The sequence below is a fragment of the Lissotriton vulgaris genome, chromosome 6 (assembly GCF_964263255.1).
Source record: "Lissotriton vulgaris chromosome 6, aLisVul1.2, whole genome shotgun sequence".
Taxonomy (NCBI): domain Eukaryota; kingdom Metazoa; phylum Chordata; class Amphibia; order Caudata; family Salamandridae; genus Lissotriton; species Lissotriton vulgaris.
Window position 1 is genome coordinate 1294584459 of NC_141694.1, and position 20596 is coordinate 1294605054.

Below are 20596 nucleotides of genomic sequence, written 5' to 3' on the forward strand. Positions count from 1 at the left end.
TTTTGACTGACTTTTTGTGACTTTTGTCGACTTCCTATTGAGTCTTATATCGACTCCTGGTGCACGAGGGATGCCCGGTTTTAAGGCCTGTGGTTCCTGTTCTCGACTGACGTCGGTGATGGATCCGCATCGCCTGTGCCTATACTGCTTGGAGCGCGACCACGACCCCAAGTCATGCTCAGACTGCCGAACCATGGCTCCGAAGTCTTTGTGGGAGCAGTCTTGAAAGCTACTCGAAGACCGACAGCCGACTCCGCGTCGTTCAAGGTCTCGGTCGCGTAGAAGGTTGAGGGACCGATCACGGAGCCATCATCACTCCTCATCTAAGTCTTCACACACAGGGTCAGGTAAGTCGAAGCACAAGAAGAAGTCGAAGAAGCATCGTCGCTCTTCGACTTCCCCTCGTCCGTCGGCCGACGCGACAAAGGGTGCGGCTGGTGCCACTCCCACAGCTCTGCGTGTGGAGCCTTCAGGGTCGATTCTGGCCTTCCCTCTCTTCCCAGGACCAGGAGTGACCCCTGCCCAGCTTCGTCAGTTCCACGAAGCGATGCATGCAAACTTTGGGCAGCCCGACTCCGCCGGTTTTCGTTCGGGCACCATGGACTCGGCTGGGGGCCCTAGGCCATCGACTCTGGCGGCTCCAGCCCCGGCTCCGCAGGGCACCCTCGGATCCAGGCCTGGATCCGGATCGGTGCCAGTCGACCTCGTAACACCTCTACCGGCATAGATTCCACCAGCACCACATCCGCAGCCTGCGAAGGCTGGACCTCCAGCTGGTGTAGACCCTGGCTTCGACCCCGATGTGGATACGGAGCAGGACGCCAGATTGGCGCCGATGGGTACTTTTTTACCAACATTCCACCCCGGCCCTTTTCAACCAGGCTGGCAGCCAGAGGAGGGTGAGGAAGATTGGGAGGCGTCCTAGGACGCTCTCACTGCTCAGTTGGAGTATGATCAGGACTGGAGAGAGGACCTGGGGGATTCAAGTGGTCTGGACATCTCACCAGACCTTGGCATGTTGTCTCCTCCTACCGTGGCTATGGAGGAGGAAGCATCTTGCACAGTGGTGTTGCTTAGGGCGGCCGAGGCCATACCCCTCGAGCTACCTACTGTGGCAGTAAGGACTAACCTCCTGATAGAGGTGCTTAAACCGGCAGCGAGCTCTTCTGAGCCACTGCAGACATTTAATGAAGCCCTTACAGACATCCGTTTGGGCACCTGGTCCAGGCCCACCACAGGGGCTCCTGTGGATAGGATGGTTGCCAGACGCCACCGCCCGACCCCGGGCGACCCCACTTTCCTCTGCCAACACCCTTCCCCCGAGAGCTTGGTAGTCCAAGCCTCAGCGTCCCAAAGTGCATTTCCTACCTCACCACCGGACAGGGAACCCAAGAAGCTGGGCAAGTTTGGGAAGAAGCTGTTTTCTTACTCCAGCTTAGGACTGAGGTCGGTGAACACTGCATGCCTCTTGGGCCGGTATTCCCACTCCATGCGGGATACGGTGGCGCAAGTGCTGCCTCTGTGTCTGTTCTGTTGCAGAAGGGAGAGACGCAGCAAAGTTCACCATCCGCTGTGGACTGGACACCGCCGACTCCCTGGGTAGGACTATTTAAAAGTTGGTGGCGCTTCGCCGTCACGCCTGGTTGAGAACAACTTGCTTTTCTGGGGATGTCCAGAACACCTTGATGGACATGCCGTTTGATGGCCATCGCCTGTTCGGCGACAAGGCAGACAGTGTGCTTGAGTGCTTCAAGGACTCTCGGGGTACGGCCAAGTCCTTGGGGCTCTCCACCACACTCCCTGCATGGTCTGCCTTTCGCCCCTATCATGGCCATGGAAGGGGTCCCCCAACACGTTCCTTTCAGAGCCACAGGCCAGCGCAAGCTGTTTAACCTCAGCGCGGCCGGGGACGTGGGAACCAATGACGTGGTTCTGGGGGCCAGCGGGCAGGCCAGTCCACCACCCCCCCTCTGCAGCAGCCTCCAAACCTTCCTAGTCCGACCTTTCAGGCCTATCAAATGCCAGTGGGCGACAGGATTCGCCATCACCTCCCCCACTGGCGCACCAATACGTCGGACAGGTGGGTTTTGTAGATAATCCTAAGGAGTTACTCCCTCCCCTTCGAGAATATCCCTACAGCCATGCCACCCCAGTACCCCAGCATGTCGGGGGTCATCTAGCCCTTCTCCAACAAGAAGTTACGTCTCTCTTGGGCAAGGGAGCCATTGAGCGCGTTTTCTGCCCAAGAAGTAGGTTGTGGTTGCTATGCCCAGTACTTTATGGTGTCCAAGAAGGACAAGGGCCTTTGTCCTAACTTGGATCTCAGGGACGTTAATCGCATCCTCCGGAAGGAGAAGTCCAAGAGGTTGACCCTGGCTCAAGTCTTGTCTGCCCTCGACCCTGGAGACTGGATGGTAGCGTTGGACTTGCAGGACGCTTATTTTCACATCCCCGGCCTGCCGGACACCCGGCGTTACCTGCGGTTCACGGTAGGCCACAAGCACTTTCAGTTTACTCTGCTCCCCTTTGGCCTTACCAGCGCTCCTCAGGTGTTCACGAAAGTGATGGCAGTGGTCGCAGCTCATTTGCGCAGAACAGGGGTTCCAGTCTTCCCCTATCTCGACGACTGGTTGTTGGAGGTGGGCTCGCCCAGGCAGTCGTCTTACACCTCCAGACTACGGCCGTCCTCCTGCATTCACTGGGGTTCTCCATCAACGTGCTGAAGTCACACCTGACCCCCTCTCAGAAGCTCCTCTTCATCAGAGCGGTTCTGGACACAACGCAGTTTTGGTTTATCCTCCCGAACAGCGAGTCCGGGATATTCGGGCCATGATTTCGATCTTTCAGCCTCTATCCTGGGTTTCGGTCAGGACGACCCTGAGGCTGCTGGGCCTTATGGCCTCCTGCATCCTGCTCGTCGATCATGCCAGGTGGCATATGTGGGATCTGCAGTGGGACCTAAAGTTCCAGTGGGCGCAGCAACAGGGGAATCTGTCTGATTGCGTCCAGGTCGCAGAGGGCACTGCACAGCAATTGCAGTGGTGGCTCACGAACCAGGATTGGGTTAACGGCAGATACCTCTCCCTTCCCCAACCAGAATACACAGTGGTGACAGATGCATCCCATCTGGGATGGGGCGGCTACATGGGAGAAGCCGAGATCAGAGGCATGTGGTCTCTGGCTGAGTCCGAGCTCCACATCAACCTTCTGGAGCTTGGGGCAATCCGTCTTGCACTAAGAGCATTCCTTCCCTCTGTCCGGGGAAGAGTAGTGCAGGTGTGCACAGATGACACCACCGCCATGTGGTACTGCAACAAACAAGGTGGGGTGGGGTCGTGGATCCTATGTCTAGAGGCCTTCCGTCTCTGGACATGGTTGGAACATCAGAGCATATCTCTGATGGTTCAACACCTTGCAGGTTCACTGAACCCCAGGGCGGACAAACTCAACCACAGGTGCATGACGGATCACGAATGGTGTCTTTACTCTGACATGGTGCAAAGTCACTTTCAACAGTTGGGAGAGCCTATGTTAGATCTATTCGCCACCGAAGAGAATGCGCAATGTCAGCAATTGTGCGCATTGGAATTTCCAAGGCGGCACTCACTAGGCAATGCTTTTCGTCGCGAGTGGCGTTGCGGTCTTCTATACGCCTTTCCGCCTACACCACTTCTGACCAGAGTGCTAAAGAAGATAAAGCGTGACCGGGCCGACGTCATTCTTGTGGCTCTGGATTGGACCCAAAGAGTCTGGTATCCCAAGCTGCTCAACATGGCCATCGATCCTCCGATCCGACTGCCTCTTTGGGAGGATCTTCTGTCACAGCAGCAAGGGACGGTGTTGTAAATAAGATGGTGATAGAAGACAAGATACTTCTAGTTGATTACATGTAGATTTATTGTAGGACACAGCTGAGTACAAACCTCGCCAGCTGACCAGACCATCAACTGACATAGGTAGAACACTCTGGTACTGGTTAGAACACCCACAGGTATTCTGGGAGGCTGAGAAGGTGAATACACTAAGGAAGGGCTAATGACTACTGACAGCCATATTGCAAGAAGAATCAATATACAACAGACGGTCCTCCACCCGAACCTGTCCAGCCTCCACCTCCATGCATGGAGATTGAGTGGTGGCTGTTGACGTCATTTGACATGCCTCCCGAAGTCTATGATGTAATCTTGGTAGCCAGGCGTCCCTCCACTAAGACGGTATATGCCTGCAGATGAAATAAATTTGTGGCATGGTGCACAGCAAAGGCTGTGGATCCCCTTCTGCCCCTCTTTCTGAGGTTCTCTTGTTCCTTCTGTCTTTGGCCCAGCAGGGCTCTGCTCTGGGCACCTCTCAGCCATTTCAGCCATCCTCAGGCTCCCTGATCAGCCTTCTCTTTTCAAGTCCCCTGTTGTAAATAGATTTCTCAAGGGCATTACTCATCTTTTTCCTCCTGTTCCCTTCGTAATGCCTCAGTAGGACTTGAACTTCGTTCTTACTTTTAAGATGTGCGCTCCCTTTGAGCCGCTACATATCGGTAACAATATATCTGTAAGAAACATAGGTTAGTTATAAATTCCTTACCGCCCCACCCTTCCTCCCCGGTCTACGAATGGATTTCTAGGATTAAGGTCATCCTTTCAGGACCCTAGTTTGTGCACCAGTGGTCGGGGTCTTGCATGGCTCTGCATTCCTGGCACGAAAAGTCGTGTACAGAACTGACGTCAGGGTACGAGGGTGGTGTCTAAGTAAATTCCACAACAGCATGCCGGCGACCACAACGCCGACGATGGCACAGAGTCGACCGACGTCACCTACCGACGCGCCGGGGTACTGCTGACGAAAAACTTTCCAGATCCAGTCTGACGCCTGGGGGTAATTCTAAGGTAAGGAATCTATAAGTAACCTATGTTTCTTACAAATATATCATTACGGAAGTGTTTTTATGGCTTATTTCTTCCAATTGGGTGGGAAATTTAACCAAGGGCATCTTTCAAGGGAGTGTAGGGAAAAAAGCACTTACGCAGGTGCAAAATCTGCACGTATACAGTTAAGACTGCGAGTGGAAACACAATTTTTCATTGATTTATTTTTTTTAAATCATAAAAAATTAAAAGCTTTATGAAAATCTCAAGCCTTAACTATGATGGTTTCAGTCCTAGAGGTTTTTTAGTCTTCACTACACATATGGGGTAATCGTTTTGTATACTGTGCATTTGTTTTCCTATTATTCTTCTATTCCCTAAATAAATGTAACCGCTTTTCTTATGATATCATGTGAAATTCTGAGTCACTCAATGGAAAATATACAGTTGGTTTATATTCTGCATTATGTGACACCAGGCCAAGAAAAATCTATCCTAGATGGTTTAATCTGTAACAAAAACAAAAGCAATCCATTATGCCTTGTAGGAACCTGGGTGAAAGTATATGTAAGTAAGGACTCACTCTTCTGCACATTTAAAAACAATAAACTATAGTCAGGACAGCAGTTCTCGTTTCACAAATGTTAATAAGCAGCACGATCTCTTGGAATCACAGAAAAGAACCAGTGTGATTATTGAAGTGTCGACCTTGTAGGTTACTTCTCATGTCATCATGAGGAATAAATCAACAAAAACCCTCCAATTAATCACAAGCGCTAAATATATCTTCCCTCTTTCTTTGTCTTTTTTCCAGAATATTTAGGTGATGCAGCCAAACAAAACTTTAAATTAATCCCATTAAATTTTACATTGCTCCTCTAATTCATCTTGGTGTAGATCTCCTATTAGCTTCTGTCTGGTGAACAAAACAGATTAAAGGTTCTGGCTGCACTGTTTATGCACGGGATTACATTACTTTGCGGACTACAGCAGTGGCAAATGATACTACTTGATGTCTATGGCTCCACCTGGCTTATTTTACCAACAGGGAAAATGCAATTCTCAAAAACATTGTTTTTTCAAAGCAAAAAATGTTTTCCCTGTTGTTCGCACTATGGGCCACATGTATGACCATTTTTAGCAGTCGCAAACGAAGTGTTGTAGGATGTACAAACCTATTTTGCTAGTCAGTAACCTATTACCGACTCGCAAAATAGGGTTTGCAAGTAGCTGTTGGAAAGGGGCGCACCAAGACTCCTTCCTAATAAGGGTTCAAAGGGGAATGTACGATTGTTTTGTGACCCCTTTCCTCTTTGTGTTTGGCAGCAAAAATATTGTTTAAGAGCAGGCAGTGGTCCAACAGACCACTGCTTGCTCTTAAAAAATGCTTGCTCTTAAAAAATCAAAAAATTCATTTAAGGCTGCATTAGAAAAACAAAAAAGTTGCTTTATCTAAAAAGCAAACACAGACATCATGGACTGCTGCACACGGCAGGCCACCGTCCCTGTGACTGTAGCCCATTCCCAAAGGTCACAAGTTGTGGCCTGTCATGAATATAGATGAGGCAGATCATTTCCACCCTATTGAGAATCGCTAAATATGTCTGATACACATTCCATTTTGCGAGTCGCAACAAATCACAATTGACCTGCAAAACAGAATGGTCGTACATCTGGCCCCTATGTCCTGTAAAGTTTATAACCTATAGTATTCATTTTATGTACGTAAAGTAAAGATATGGCATACCACATTTTTACAGGAGTCAGTTTGTATTTTTGTTGTGCTCTGCAGGGAGTAATGATACTGATGAAAGAAATTGACGAATCCAAATGTAAAATATGTTCTTCTCTGTCTCTTGACATTTTAGTAATGGGTAATATTTGTTTTAGTAACAAACACAGAGACTCAGAACTTGCCATTCGGGAGACCCAGAGTTATTCAGAAGAACAGCAGCTACTGCCTTCTACACCATCATAAGTATGTGAGCGGATACAGCGAGGATCTCAATATGCCACTATGGAGCGCATACACCGTCAACAAAAATGTAAGAAGTGCTTTTTTATCATTTGCTCATTGTCCTCATTTTTATAAAACCCAGTTTAATGAGTTTCTCAGTTTACAGATCTCATCAGAGCATTACACATTATTCACATATTTTTTCAATAAAAAATAGTTAGGGTGACCGATATAATTTACTCATTTTTCCAATTATTTAGTTTTTTCTCCCTTAATTCTTAGTTTTTAAATTTCATTTTTGTCAGCCATTACTAATTCACCTTCTTTGCTACACATAAAAAACCCTATAAAGTTAACTAAAACCATTTCTAGGAGGTATGTGGTCTAGTCAGGCATTTTTACAACACATTTAATTTCTGCTGGTTTCTAATACCGGGGTGAGGCGGAGGGGTGTTTTCGCTCATAAGAAATAACACATAACTTCTGCTCACTTCTCGTTTAAATTTATATTCTTATCTATCATTGGGAGGAGGGCTACATTTATACCTATACAGTTATTACGCGTGCACATTTTGATTTTCGTCTTATGTGCTTTCCTCCTTTTCAGTGTATATAGAATCCCATACCCTGACATATTCTTGTTTTTCTTGTTCCACTTCTGACGTCCACATGCAGCGTCACCCTTTTGTTGTCTGCCCATTTAATTACATCGCTGCTGCACCTGTTCATGTTGGGACCCCTGATTTGGTTTCCCAGATAAGCTCTGTCTGCCTTTTAGCTATTAAGGCCAGATCTGCCAATATGCTAGAGAATGTTTGGTTGTGCTATGTTTTTGCCAGTTCCTGTGTTTACATAAGTCATGACCCCTTTCCACTAACTTGTCAATTTTTGACATCTCCCGACCATATAGAGTAAATTGGGGGTCTGGCCAGCAGTTAATCTAGATTAGAACATGGGAATGTTGGGAGCTCCATTGAAGACAATGGAGGGGCTCTGGGCTTATAATGTCTGGTATTAGCCTTCTGCTCGAACATTCAAAAGTTTGTCTTTCCGTTTCTCCCTTTTCAACTTAGAACATTTTACTCTTAGTGGGTGGAGTGTTCTAATAGCATTATAGCTCTTCTGCTGCGGGCTATACCGTTTGTCAAAGGCCCACACCCTTGTTACAAGGGCTCGTATGTGGCTTAGGCCAATTACTCAGGTTCAAAGCCTTTAATAACCAATATAGCCTTCAGCAGCAGGCTATGCGGCTATATTATTTAATTGGAATGTTGAGAGCCCCATTGAAGAAAATGGAGTAGCCCCTGGTTTATAATGGCAGGTATAAGCCTGGCGCTCCAATATTTCAATATTCTTCTTCATTTTTCTAACTTTTTAATTTAGAACATTCTACCCTGAATGGGTTGAATGTTCTAATATCTTATAACCCTTCTGCATCTGGCTGTACCGTTTTTTAAAGGCCCTCTCCCTTGTTATAGGATCACATATGCGGTCCGTCCTATAACTCGTATTTGAAACCTTTAACAACTGGTATAGCCCTCTGCAGCATATATTGCAGTTACTTCTTGGATTTGTGTGCAGGAGAGAGGGGTGTGGTAGGGAAGGGAATGAGAGCCAGAGGTGGCAGCATAAAAACAATGTAAGGCTAACTTCTGAATGTATTCCTTGATTATTCCAAGCGCTCCTCAGATCAACCCCACACCATCTAGTTTGTGTGTCGGTTTAAATGTAGCTGGTAGTGAGAGTTAACTTTGGAACAGGCAAATGTTTTGCAGGTGTCTGAAGGCATAGGGCCTGACTACAAGTCTGGCAGTCCGAGGACCGCCAGACGTGTGGGGGCGGGACTGTGGCGGTCCAGCCACAGCTGCACAGGTGGTCTGACCACCCCCTTAAAAGTTGGGCGATCAAACCGCCATTGGACTGCTACAACCGCCATAGATCCCTGGCAGTGGTGCTGTGGTCTTGAGGCTGCAAATTGCTTCGCGGGAACTCCGCAGTCCCGCCAATCATATGAGTTTTCTCTAAACCACTGTTTTCATGGAGGTTCCTCCTCCATGGAAACCGTGGCAGAGAGGAAACAAAGGGGGCCCTACAGGGTCCCCTGTTTCCTCTGGGCCAAAGGGTGCATGTAAGAGGGCACATGGTGTGTCCCCCTGTGTGCATGCTCCCCAGTACCTGCACAGCATGGACTTTACAGTCGTGCCGTGCAGGTACTGCCTTTGACGTTCCCATTGTGGTGGCTATTTTCACAGGACCCGCTGTGGGACCACCAAAGAAACACCTACCAGACATGAGAAACACTTGTAATCTGGTAGGCAGTGCACACACAGCTTTGGCACTGCGGAAGCGTGTGGGTGGCATACCGCCCGCTCCTGCACCGCCAAAAATTGTAATCGGCCCATAGATGTGAAAGATAGGAGAGTAGGAGGTTCTATGTTTAAGCAGATGACTATTGTTCAGGATAGGGCTATTTTCATCTTTTGGGGGCTGTAAAAGGATTGGCCTTCCTACCGATAGTGCTAACAAAAAAAAATCCCTTCAATACGGTAGTTGCCACCCACAGCCAGTACGTGTTTGCAAGGCAAGGACCGTGCTCCCTGTTTTCCTTAATTCTTGGTCCCCTGACACTATGCATCGCCTCATCATTTGTGTCCAAGTGAGGGGGACTGGCATCCTATATCTAGAGAAGAGAGAGGACCGAAAAGGCCCAAGGGGAATATTAGAAGAATAAGAGAGAGATAACAGTAAGGCAGAGGTCAAAGTGGAATGGGAGGAGAAGAGCTAGACAGAGAACCGAAATTGTTGTAAGGAGAAGAACTAAGGCAAGGCAAGGAACCAAAAGAAAAAGGCTGAAGATGGACTCGAGCATGAAGAGAACAGCACGAATGAAGGAGTGGAGCAGGGATTGAAAGAAGTGCTTCATGGGAGAGCAGGAGAGCCCACAGTACAAATCAGCGAAAGTTAAGACGATGAATAAGCAAGAAAAACTAGAAAACCGACATTTAAGAATTGACCGTGGTCCGATGCGAGCATCAGGGGAAGTTGATGAAAATTGTTCCACATGTAGACTTGATTGAAATTCTTTCGTTTGCCCTTTTGTATTGTTCTTCTAAGCAAAATTGGAGCTTATTTGCGGCTCCATGGTTAAGCCCAACCTCCCCCAGAAGGACTGGCAATGCATTTACCTTAATGGTAACTTCATTAAGGTATATTAAATGTCTGGCAGCTGACTGTGCTGGGCAGCATGCTAATTCCTCTTTTCTGTGCATTTCACAATGTGGACAAAGAGATATATTGTTTTGTGGCACATTTTATCTGCATTCCTCCCTTTTTCCAATCAAGGTCAAGTGGATGCAGAAATGGTGGAATTGCCCAGAGTTTTGGATCCACTCACTGTGGTTTGAAAACAAGGAATTTTGCCTACTCCTAGTCACAAGTCTTTTCCACAGGTTCATAAGATTCTTGTGAAACTAACTGTCTTCCCTAACAAATGAATTAGATATTTTGCTGAACTTATCACTCTCAGCCAGCCTACCACAAGCATAAGGCCTATTTTGGTTGTTGGTACCTTTTATTTGGATATCAATTGTGGAAAAAACTAGCCAGTTCCCTTTTCGCAACCTAGAACTGGTACTGGCTTTACTGTTTTTTGAGGCATGAAGACTGCTCTGGAATCAGGTCGTCTGGGTACCATGCCTCCTTAGAGGGAGCTTACACCTGGGTTTGCTTATCCACATTTTGCCAGACCACCACTTATCTCAGCTGCAGCACATGCAGGTAAGACTGGCGGGGCGATGGGGCCGGGAGGGGGATTTTGACAGACAACCACGAGGGAAAATATATTATTTATCTAATTTTCCTTCGTTGTCGTCTGTCGAAATCCCACCCCATCAGGCCCCACCGCTCTTATCTGTACGGGCCGCGGCTGACTTATCTTGGTTTCTAATCAGAAATAAGACTGCATGTGGGGTGTATGATGGTTTCTGTGCCAGCATATTATGATGCTGGTGAGGGTGTGTGTGACAGTAGATATATGATATTGGTATTCACTTGGGCCACGGGACTGTTTCTATTCTCTTATGTTCTCTTATGCTGGAGGTCGCCTCATTGTGCAAGGTCAGGGACCTGTATGGCCCTGGCAGGCAAAAATGTTCGTAACCGTTAGCTGCTTAGGAGAGAAAAAAATGTTGGAAAGAGTTGTTGACTACTCTCTTGTGGGCCCCAGCCTGAGCATGGTCTAAAAGAATTCTCAAAACTAGTGGTGTACCAGAATATGGCTTTTAATAAGTATTCATCATATACTTTATTCGGTCATTACGATCATAAAAGTGCAAATGCTTACAATACATGAATCCAATAATATATACATGGCAAAAATTCATTAAATACAACTCATCGATTTCCATTTGACTTGTGATATCCAGAAGTAAAAAATTAAAAGAGCAATTAAAAAGATAAAATGTGCTGCATCAACAACATATACCCCAATTTGATTAGTACGCAAAAGACCCACAATGCAATCTTGGCATCAAAAATTGATTAATATACAGGGTTAAAAAAATGCATATAATTATTGTTTTAAAACATAGACTAAAAGATTGAATCGAAGATGTAGAAGCGCGTGCTATCGCGTCCCAGACGAATACCTTCTAATAATCCACATTTTGCCGATAAACTTGCCAACTCAGTAGGTGACTAAGGGCCTACATTCGGATTTCAAGATGTGCAGTGCTTGTTGGTGGCTTTGATCTCCCAACAGTCTGCAAACAGAGGCTAGCCATTTGTTCCTTTGGAAAGTATAAAGAGGGCAAACAAAGAAAAATTGATTAATTGTCTCAGCTGCTAGAGGGCAACCTGGGCAGTACTGTCATGCAGAGGCGGACCGACGCCAAGCTGCTGTAAAGGAGTTCACAGGAAGGGAGCCAAATCTAAATTGGATATAGAGCTTCCTATCCTGTGGAATCGTAATGACCTCCATATATTGTTTGTAGGCACTTTGCAGTTTGAATTCCATTATTTCTAATGTAAGACGGCCCACTGACAACTGAGTAACAGAGGTCTGCTCTACCCAGTTCCAGTATTTGGTTTTAACCAACCCTTTACTGGGTAATACTCTGCGATCGTTAATATCCCACGAGATCCCCAAGCCTATTGCGGTGAGCATTGACCTGAATTTAGTAAACCACCCAACTTTCTTAAAACGGTCAAGCGTGCAAACTTCATCAAGTGCAGCGCCATAGTGGAAGAGCTCAGGAGTTAGCTTCAAGTGCAGCCAAAAAAGCAGGGGGCGAAGCGTCGCTTTATCCACGATTGTCGATCTGCCCATGTCTAGCCTCAATGGTTGAAGGATTTGTATAACTAGCCTCAGCAAAAACTTTCATCTTAACTCATTTTAAGCTAAATATTCAACATGGTTATTCTGATATAGAAGTTGGTTTAATTCAGAACATTTAGACATGAAAACTCAGAGAAGTACTAATAGTTTTTTTCAGGGTATAATGTTTTCAATAAATACGTTGTGGTGACCAGAATGTGCTGCATTCTTTAAACATGGGTATTAAACAGTCTTTTTTAAATAGTAGAATTATCTTTGTATGTTGTTAGATGCAATGGCTCATTGTGACCTTTATAGGCCAGTGGCTCACATGACCAGCGAACAAGAGAGAAACTGGTTAAGCGGCCTGAAAACACAAGTCCCCTCCATCAACTTAAGGCCAACTAGTTGCACAAATAAAGTTATTGTGGTCTTCTTCTTGGGAACGAAGACTGTGCACCTTCATGGGGTTGTGTTGTAATGCAGTACAATGTCCGTGGGGAAAGGTTTGCGCTATAAAATCTGCAAACCAAAATGGTCGCTTTTGAGACTGAGCTCCTTGTCTGGTCAACAAGTCTATTCTAAGAGATGGTCCGGTCATGGTGTATCTTCTACTTGATTCTCGACCGTGTGTGACTCATTCTTAGGTACACCCCTTTTTTTGGGTTTACATTCTCCTCTTCCTCTTTCATCCAAATCTGTTCACCTCCAGGATCTGCCCACTTTGATGCAAATTACACTTTCCATTTTATTGGAAGCAAGTTCGCTCTTTAACGTGGGCTGAGCTGCGCAATTCTGGAATAAAATTTCAGTTTAAGTGAGCCTAGCCGTGGTGGCTATTAAAGCGAATTAACAGCCAGAACGAAGAAAAGGAAGCATTGGCAAAGCCAATAGGTTTCGACTATGCAAGATTTATTGTTTTTTTGTCAATGTTTTTAGACACTTTGCAAATCAGTGCGGGCTGCTGTGCACCATGGCTGAAAGTAGAGAAAATAATAGGGCTATGACATGGCCATTGCTGACCGTATCATGGAACTGAACCAAGCTCACAAAAAAGATCAGTTGTGCCCATTATCAGTTTTTAAAAAAACACAGCAAGTGTACAAACATCAACTGCCAGAGCACAGCAGGCCTACAACTGCCTGCCCCTCTCTATTTAGGGGAGCCCTACCCGATGAGAACCTTAACATAAGACACACCCAGCCTTGCCGAAGGACCAGAGAGCACTTGGTGGGTGTTGCATCAAGGAGGAAGAACATCAAGTTATAGGGAAAAATTCCATAAAGTTTCACAACCTTGCTACATATCAACGCCCAATTAAATTGTATTATTTACTGTTGTTCTGGATTTACTAGGTCGATGAACCTTTGGCTACACAGAGGCAATACACATGGTCTGCAGATAGATGGCAAAACCTGCGTCATGTATTGTGCCTCTTGCCACACTTAATTTAACAATCTACAGCAGGTAAATTCCTGTACCGGTACCCTAATGGTCAACAATAAACTGCAATTCCTTTTCTCAATAAAAAATATTATGTCCTGCTCAAAGACTTTGACTGTGATCTGGAACACTACAGAACAGTGCCTCAATCAGGAACAGAAACACATTTGTAGGGGGTGCTTCTTTAGAGATGGAGTGCAGCCCGCATAAACATGCAATACTGTGCCTACATCTTTTTTTTTTTTTAAGAGTTTTATTTTATTTTCACCTGGTATAAGACTACAAAACATTCAACATAGATTCAATTCATCAAGTAAATACATATTCAAACATAAATTAATCAGTTTTTTCACATTGTCAATTAAAGTGACTGAACAAAAGATCATAAAAACTCAGATAGACATATAATGGTCTTGGGTATGTCAGTTCAATTCTTAGTTCCCCCAAATTTTCTCAAATTTCTTTAGCGATCGAACACCCCTAAATTTTGCCAGCATACACTCCATAATTTTGATTTCATTAACCAGGTACCACCATTCCAGAGCGTTGGGTGGGTTAGGGTTGATCCAGGCCCTGGCTAAAGTTAGTTTGGCACAGGAAAATAAGATTGATAACAGTATATGATGTGGTTGATTTGTCAAGTGTGGGCCTAGTATTACCATAGGGGCTGTTATTGGTGAGCTAAGAATGTTTTTTGTAGTTAAAATTTTTCCCACTTCTTCCCAGAATTTCCCTAATTTCGGACATGAGAACAGCATATGGACAAGGTCTGCCGCATACTCGTCACATTTCGGGCATTTGGTTTTCTCTCCCATGATGTTGTTTGAGGACCATTTAGAAAAATTTTCTGGGGTATAATATAGCATGTATATAGTTCTATATTGTTGTAGTCGTAAACTAGATGATCTTACATGATCATGAATATTAGTGTAAGATTTACTTATTTGTTTTCCTATTAAATTAGTTCAGAGTTTTAGATTCCATTTATTAGCTAGTGCACCGTTGTCGTCAGATCTTAAACCTATAAAGAATTTGTATGCCGAGCTGATTATTGATTTCTCTTTTTTAGAGTTTAAGAGGTCCCAAATACCCCCGCTCGACAAAGTGTTAATTCTATTCTTCCGCACTAAAAAGTCGTATATTTGCATATATTTAAATCTGTGTATATCAGACAGTCCATATAATTGTTTTAAAGTAAGAAAATCCAGTATGCCTTGAGAATTATATAAGTCACCCAGAACCATAATTCCTTTCAGTTGCCACCTGCGAAATTCCCCATCGTTAAATATACTAGGCAGCCCAGGATTGTCCCACAGAATTAACTGTGAGTGGAATATAGTAGTTTTACAGTGAATAAGTATATCCTTCCAGATTCTTACTATGTCTCGCGCGGTCTTGAATTTAACCCTTTTGTAGTAGTTAGGATCTGTAACACGGAGAAAAAATTGTTTAGAATCTCCCTTTAGTGATAAATGATGATAAAAAATCAGGTCCTCTACATTTAGTAGTGATCGAATACGTCTTACAAAAGAAGCCCAGAAGTATAATTTCATGTCGGGAAAGTTAAGACCGCCGTATCCTATTTGGTTTTTCAGCATCTTTAGCGATCTCCTAGCCTTCTTGTATCCCTAAATAAAGTTGCAGAAGATCCTATCTAATTGTTTGAAAAAAAGCCTATTCTGTGCCAAAGGAATTGATCTAAATAAATATAAGTATTTAGGTATAATTTTCATTTTTATCAGATTTATTCTACCGATTAGATTTAATGGAAGTCAGTGCCATTTTTTTAAATTCGTAGTGGTAGTTTTCATTAAATTATTATAGTTGATGGTATTGAGTTCTTTAATATTTGAGGTAATTTTAATTCAGAGATATGTCGCGATCTTACATATTTCAGGCACTGGTTGAGGGGGAACGAAGTTAGCTACTATTTGGGTTTTTTGAGCATTTAATTTTTAACCTGATACATTGCCAAATTTGGATGCTTCAAAATTGATAGCTCTTAGGGAATCAGTTGTTTCGATCGAATAAATAGCGATGTCATCCGCATACGCAGTAATTTTTAAGCTTTGACTACTAGTCTTAAAGGGTATTATTCTTGCCTGAGTATCCAAAGCTTTTAAAAACGGTTCCAGTGAGAGGGCAAATAATAAAGGTGATAAGGGACACCCTTGACGTGTGCCCCTCTTGATTGGAAAACAATGTGACGTGAGACCACCATAGCTAGTATATGCTGTTGGATTGTCATAGAGTGCCCGAATCCCATTTAGAAATTTTCCACCAAACCCCATTGATCCCATTACATGCCATAGATAGTCCCACCCCACCCGATCAAATGCCTTTTCGGCGTCAAGCATTATCATAGCAAGGGGGGTAGCCTCTACCTCTGCTATATCGAACGCAGTTATTGCCGTATTGACATGGGCTGATGTATCCCTCCCTGTTATAAACCCGTGTTGCTGCGTGTTTACAATTTTAGGCATTAGTGGTGCTAATCTTCTAGCCAAACACTTTGCGAAAATCTTTGCATCAACGTTGATCAAGGAGATCGGTCTATATGAGCCCATCTCCTCTTTAGGTTTGCCCTTTTTATGAAAAAAAATGATTTTGGCTTTATTCCAAGAGCGGGGAGCTGACCCGGTTCTGCCAATATAGGTGATTACTTCTAAAAGAAAGGATGTTAGCTCGTCCAAGCATGATTTATAAATTTCCAGAGGGATGGTATCCTCGCCAGCGGATTTTCCTAATGGCAGTGATTTTATAGCCTCCTTTAGTTCTTCACTAGTTATTTCTAAGGTCAATTCCTCTGTTTCGTTTCTTGTTATCTTATTCGTTAAATTTTCTTTTAAGTAGTTCTCAATTGTATGGTCGTTGGGCATGTTCTCCGGTGTATACAAAATTTCATAATATTTAGCAAATTGTTGAATTATATCATCTGGCTGATTGTATCTCTTATTATCAACCCCCATAATTTGGGAGATCATAGACTCCGCTCTATCCTCTGCTACTTTAAATGCTAAAATGTTTCCAATTTTGTCACCGCCCTCGTAATGTGAAAATTTATATTTATGGATCTGTGCACTCCTTTTCTTTAGAAGAGTTTCTTTGGTTTTACATTTTAGCTGGCTAAGGTTTGCACTGATATCCAGAGTCGAAAGATTATCTCTTAGAGCTTGTACAAGCTTTATCTCCTCAGCTATAATGTCAGAAGTCAAGGTTAAATTATGTTTGCGTCTTTCATGATTCTGTTTCAAAACAAAGGTTTGAGTAAACCCTCGGATACTGGCTTTACATGTATCCCATACTGTTAAGCATGAGGCAGTGTTTCTGTTAAAAGTCAAGAATTCTGTTATATGTTGTTTTAATTGTGAAATGAAAGTCATATCCGATATTAGATTCCTGGGGAAAGTGAAAGCTCCTGGAGGTTTACGTTTCAAGGACGTAGTAAATTCAATCATAATGGGATTGTGATCAGATGTTATACGTGGATATATTACCATAGTTGTGGATCTCATCAGAGAGTCTGATATGAAAGCCATGTCTAGACGTGAACATAACCTGTGGGGAGCTGAGTAAAATGTATAGCCTGGAGAGTTTGGGTATAGCGAGCTCCATACATCTCTAACATTATGTAGCTTACATAGATCTAAAATAGATGTTCTAGTTTTGGGCATTCGTTTGTAATTACCCGGACGTGTTGTATCCGTCTGGCAGTTCAAAATACAGTTAATATCACCCATGATTATTACTTCTCCCTCCCAATCTAATAGCGCTATATTTAGTTGCTCAAATATTCTAGGATCTTCTTTGTTAGGTCCATATACAACACATGCTACAAGCTTCACATTGTTAAAACAAAGTTGGGCAATTGCCCACCTCCCCCATTTATCACCCTGTGTTTTAGTTATTTCTCCCTTAAACCTTTTGTCTTTTAGTATAGCGACCCCTCTTATAGGGGACGCAACTGCAGAATTAATTATCATCTCAAAGCCCAGTTGACTTAGCAGCTTCTTATCTTTGTCTATAATGTGGGTTTCTGACAAAAATACTAAGTGAGGATTATATACTCTTAGTTCTTCAGCAACTAAGTGCCTCTTGCGTTTGTTGTTCAACCCTGAGACATTCCATGCCAAACATCTAATATTATGCATCTCTAACGCAAAAAGTGATGTCAATAATCAGCATTATTATATGTAGTTCCAAATAAAGAATACATTTTACAAACGTAAAACTCTCATCAAGCTTTTCTACCAGGTTGAAAATATTTTTTTTTCCTTTCTTCCCCAACCATACCTCCACCTTCCCCCATCTCCCCCACCCACCCCAAACTGCGAAGACCAACCCCCCCCCCCTTACCTACTGCTGCCACTAACAAGGCAGCGCCTGCGGCAGGAACCAAGGGTCCCTCCCCCCTCCCCCTGAAATGCCAGCTAATGTTATTGCTTCATCAAGACTGGTGACTAAAAATTTTAACATAAAAGAAAGAACAAAAATTAAATATTTAGGTGTTTGAGATGTCCGTGCCCCAGCCTATAACTTAAATTCAATTTCTATCCATCTAAAGTTTCTATATCTCTTATGCAGAGAAGGTTAAGGAGCGCCTCGCTTTCTTTTCAATCTTTAGTTTTGTTGACTCTTGTTGAGGCTGGCTAAGAATTCCTGTGCTTCCCGTACTTCGCTAAAGAAGTTTGTGCGCCCTTTCATGATTACTTTAAGTCGGGCGGGTTCTTGTAAATATGCTAAGCCTCCCAATTTATTGATTGGATCGATCAATTTGCGCATTTCCCATCTTTTGTCCTTCGTGGTTTTGCTAAGATCTGACCGAGCAAAGATGGTAAGATTGTCAATAGTTATTGGAGTATTAGGTTTAGCTTTTTGCCACACAGCTTGTCGGAGCAGGAAGTTGCCGAAATGCATCAAGATTGGACGTGGGAATTTACTATTCTGGCGTTTTTGGACAAGTGGAAGTCTATGTGCTCTTTGCACTTGGGAGTCCCAGTCCCAGTCTGAGAGATCCGGAAATGCTCGAGGCAGTCTCACCAGGAAGGCCCTCGGGTCGGATCCCTCTAGCCCTTCCGGGATTCCATAAAGTTTGAGGTGGGATCTTCTTTGACGATTTTCCAGGTCCTCAACTTTCCCCTGAAGTTGGATTAGTTCTGCATCGTGGCGCCCCACAGTGGCATCTAACCATTGTGTTCCTTCTTCTACCAAGACTGTACGTTGTTGGAGCTCTATTATCTCCTGTGTAATACCCTTTAGAATAGAGGCTATATCCGTTATGGAGGTTTGCAATCTTACATTGTCACTTTTCAGCTGTTGATAATGTGCCTCCGATTCTGCCCTTTGATTTATCAAAAGCTTTAGTATAGTGTCTAATTGGGGGTGATCAGTGTTTCCCAACCTGATCTCTTCTGTTGAATTTGCATTCATATTTTCATCAGATAATTTGTTTAGGTCAGTGTCTATATCCACGGATATCGGTAGATCAGAGGCCGTTGCCGCTAGTAGAAGATCTTTTTCTTCTTCTGTAGTCTGCTCGATAAGAACATGATTAGGGGTTTGCAGTACCTCGTTATCTGTAGGGCTGCCCCCAGACAGCCTTAAAGTCATAGTCTTGACTAACCCTTTGGCCTCAATCCACTTCCTTAGCGGGCTTTTTTCAATGACCATTTTTTTTTAAATCAAGGGGGCTGTTCCTGTAGCCAGGCTAGACAAAGCTCTCCCTCTCTTCTTGTAAATTGTCTTGACTTTACCTCTGCGTCTCTGCGGGGTAGCCTGCTCAGGGTCTTATCTATAGACTAATCCAGTTCCTCCTCTGTATCATAATCACAGTCTTCAGAGGAAAAATGTTCATCAGCCAATTCTAAAGTTTGTCCCTGGCCATAATTACTCACTGGACATATAGCAAGATTATCACTTTCTTCTAAAGTACCCTTGCCTTTGTCTATTGAGTCTTCCATCCTCGAAAATATAGCCGCTGTCTTAGGAATATAGGTTGAGGTAACATCTGAGACTGAAACTGACTTGGAGATGTTTAATGATTGGGGACCCCCATTTACTACCCCATTTACCTCCTTTATTCCTGCAGTTGTCTCAGGGCTCACTAGTACCTCCCGGATTTCTCTGTCTTCAGTGGGAGTAAGAGATGTAGCCAGTTGAGCAGATAAAGCTAAGTCATCCTCATGATTTATATTAACCAAAGTCGTGATACTTTGAGAGCTTGCTAATGTTCCATCCTCAGCCAGAGCAGCCCCGGCTTTAACATTTTCACTAATGTCTGCACCTTTTTGTGCCGTTTTTTTTTTAATTGTCCCACAGTTCAATAGAGGAGGGCGCAGAATCGTCTTACCTGTCGCCTTCCTGTCGCTCCCCTTCAAAGTAGCTGCCGGGACCGGTGCTGCCAATGTTGCTGTTTCCGCGCTCACTACTGTTTTTTCAGCCCCCCGTCACTGTAGTTTCTGTAGCCTCTACAACCATGGTAGTCGGTATAGCAAGGGTTGGAGCTGGGGTTGGGGCTGGGGATGCAGCTGTCGAAGTGAGCGTAGGTACAGCGGCCGCTGCCGCTGCTGCCGCTGCTGCCGCAGTTGCAGAAGTTTTAGTGTTCCGCGTTGTACGCGGAGGATGTTTGGGCGACATGCTTTTTGGCGATATAGTTGCAAACCTTGTCTTAGCCAGACTCAGCAAATTGTTCCCAGAGCGAGCGAGCCTGTTCTCCAGCTAGTCCCGCACCGCTCGCCAGATACTCGTAGAAAGCCACAACATCGGCAGTGGTATCCGCCAGGAGCAGCGTGTAGCATGTAGCGCTGTGGAACTGTGTAGCGCTGTGGAGCGTCACGGGTGCTACAGGCGCTGTAAAACGCTATATAGCTAGTCCAGGTGAGCAAACCAGAAAAGTGCGCTACATTTATGCTCCAGGCTGCCCAATTCGCTCCGTCGGCCCCAGTCCAGCGTCGTCTTTCTTCCTCTCCGGTTCGCTCCTTGCCGTACAAACAGTTGATAGAGTCACGGCTTATACCCCATTCT

The 20596-nt window shown here is 44.4% G+C and overlaps 1 protein-coding gene across 1 annotated transcript in view; it reads left to right on the top strand.

Moving 5' to 3' along the window:
- Window positions 1-20596, top strand: part of ENPP1 (ectonucleotide pyrophosphatase/phosphodiesterase 1) — a 612613-nt gene that overhangs the window by 515283 nt on the left and 76734 nt on the right. The window contains exon 20 of the mRNA XM_086927432.1: window positions 6750-6904. Within this exon, the coding sequence (XP_086783558.1) occupies window positions 6750-6904 (155 nt within the window). The remainder of the gene's footprint in view (window positions 1-6749; window positions 6905-20596) is intronic.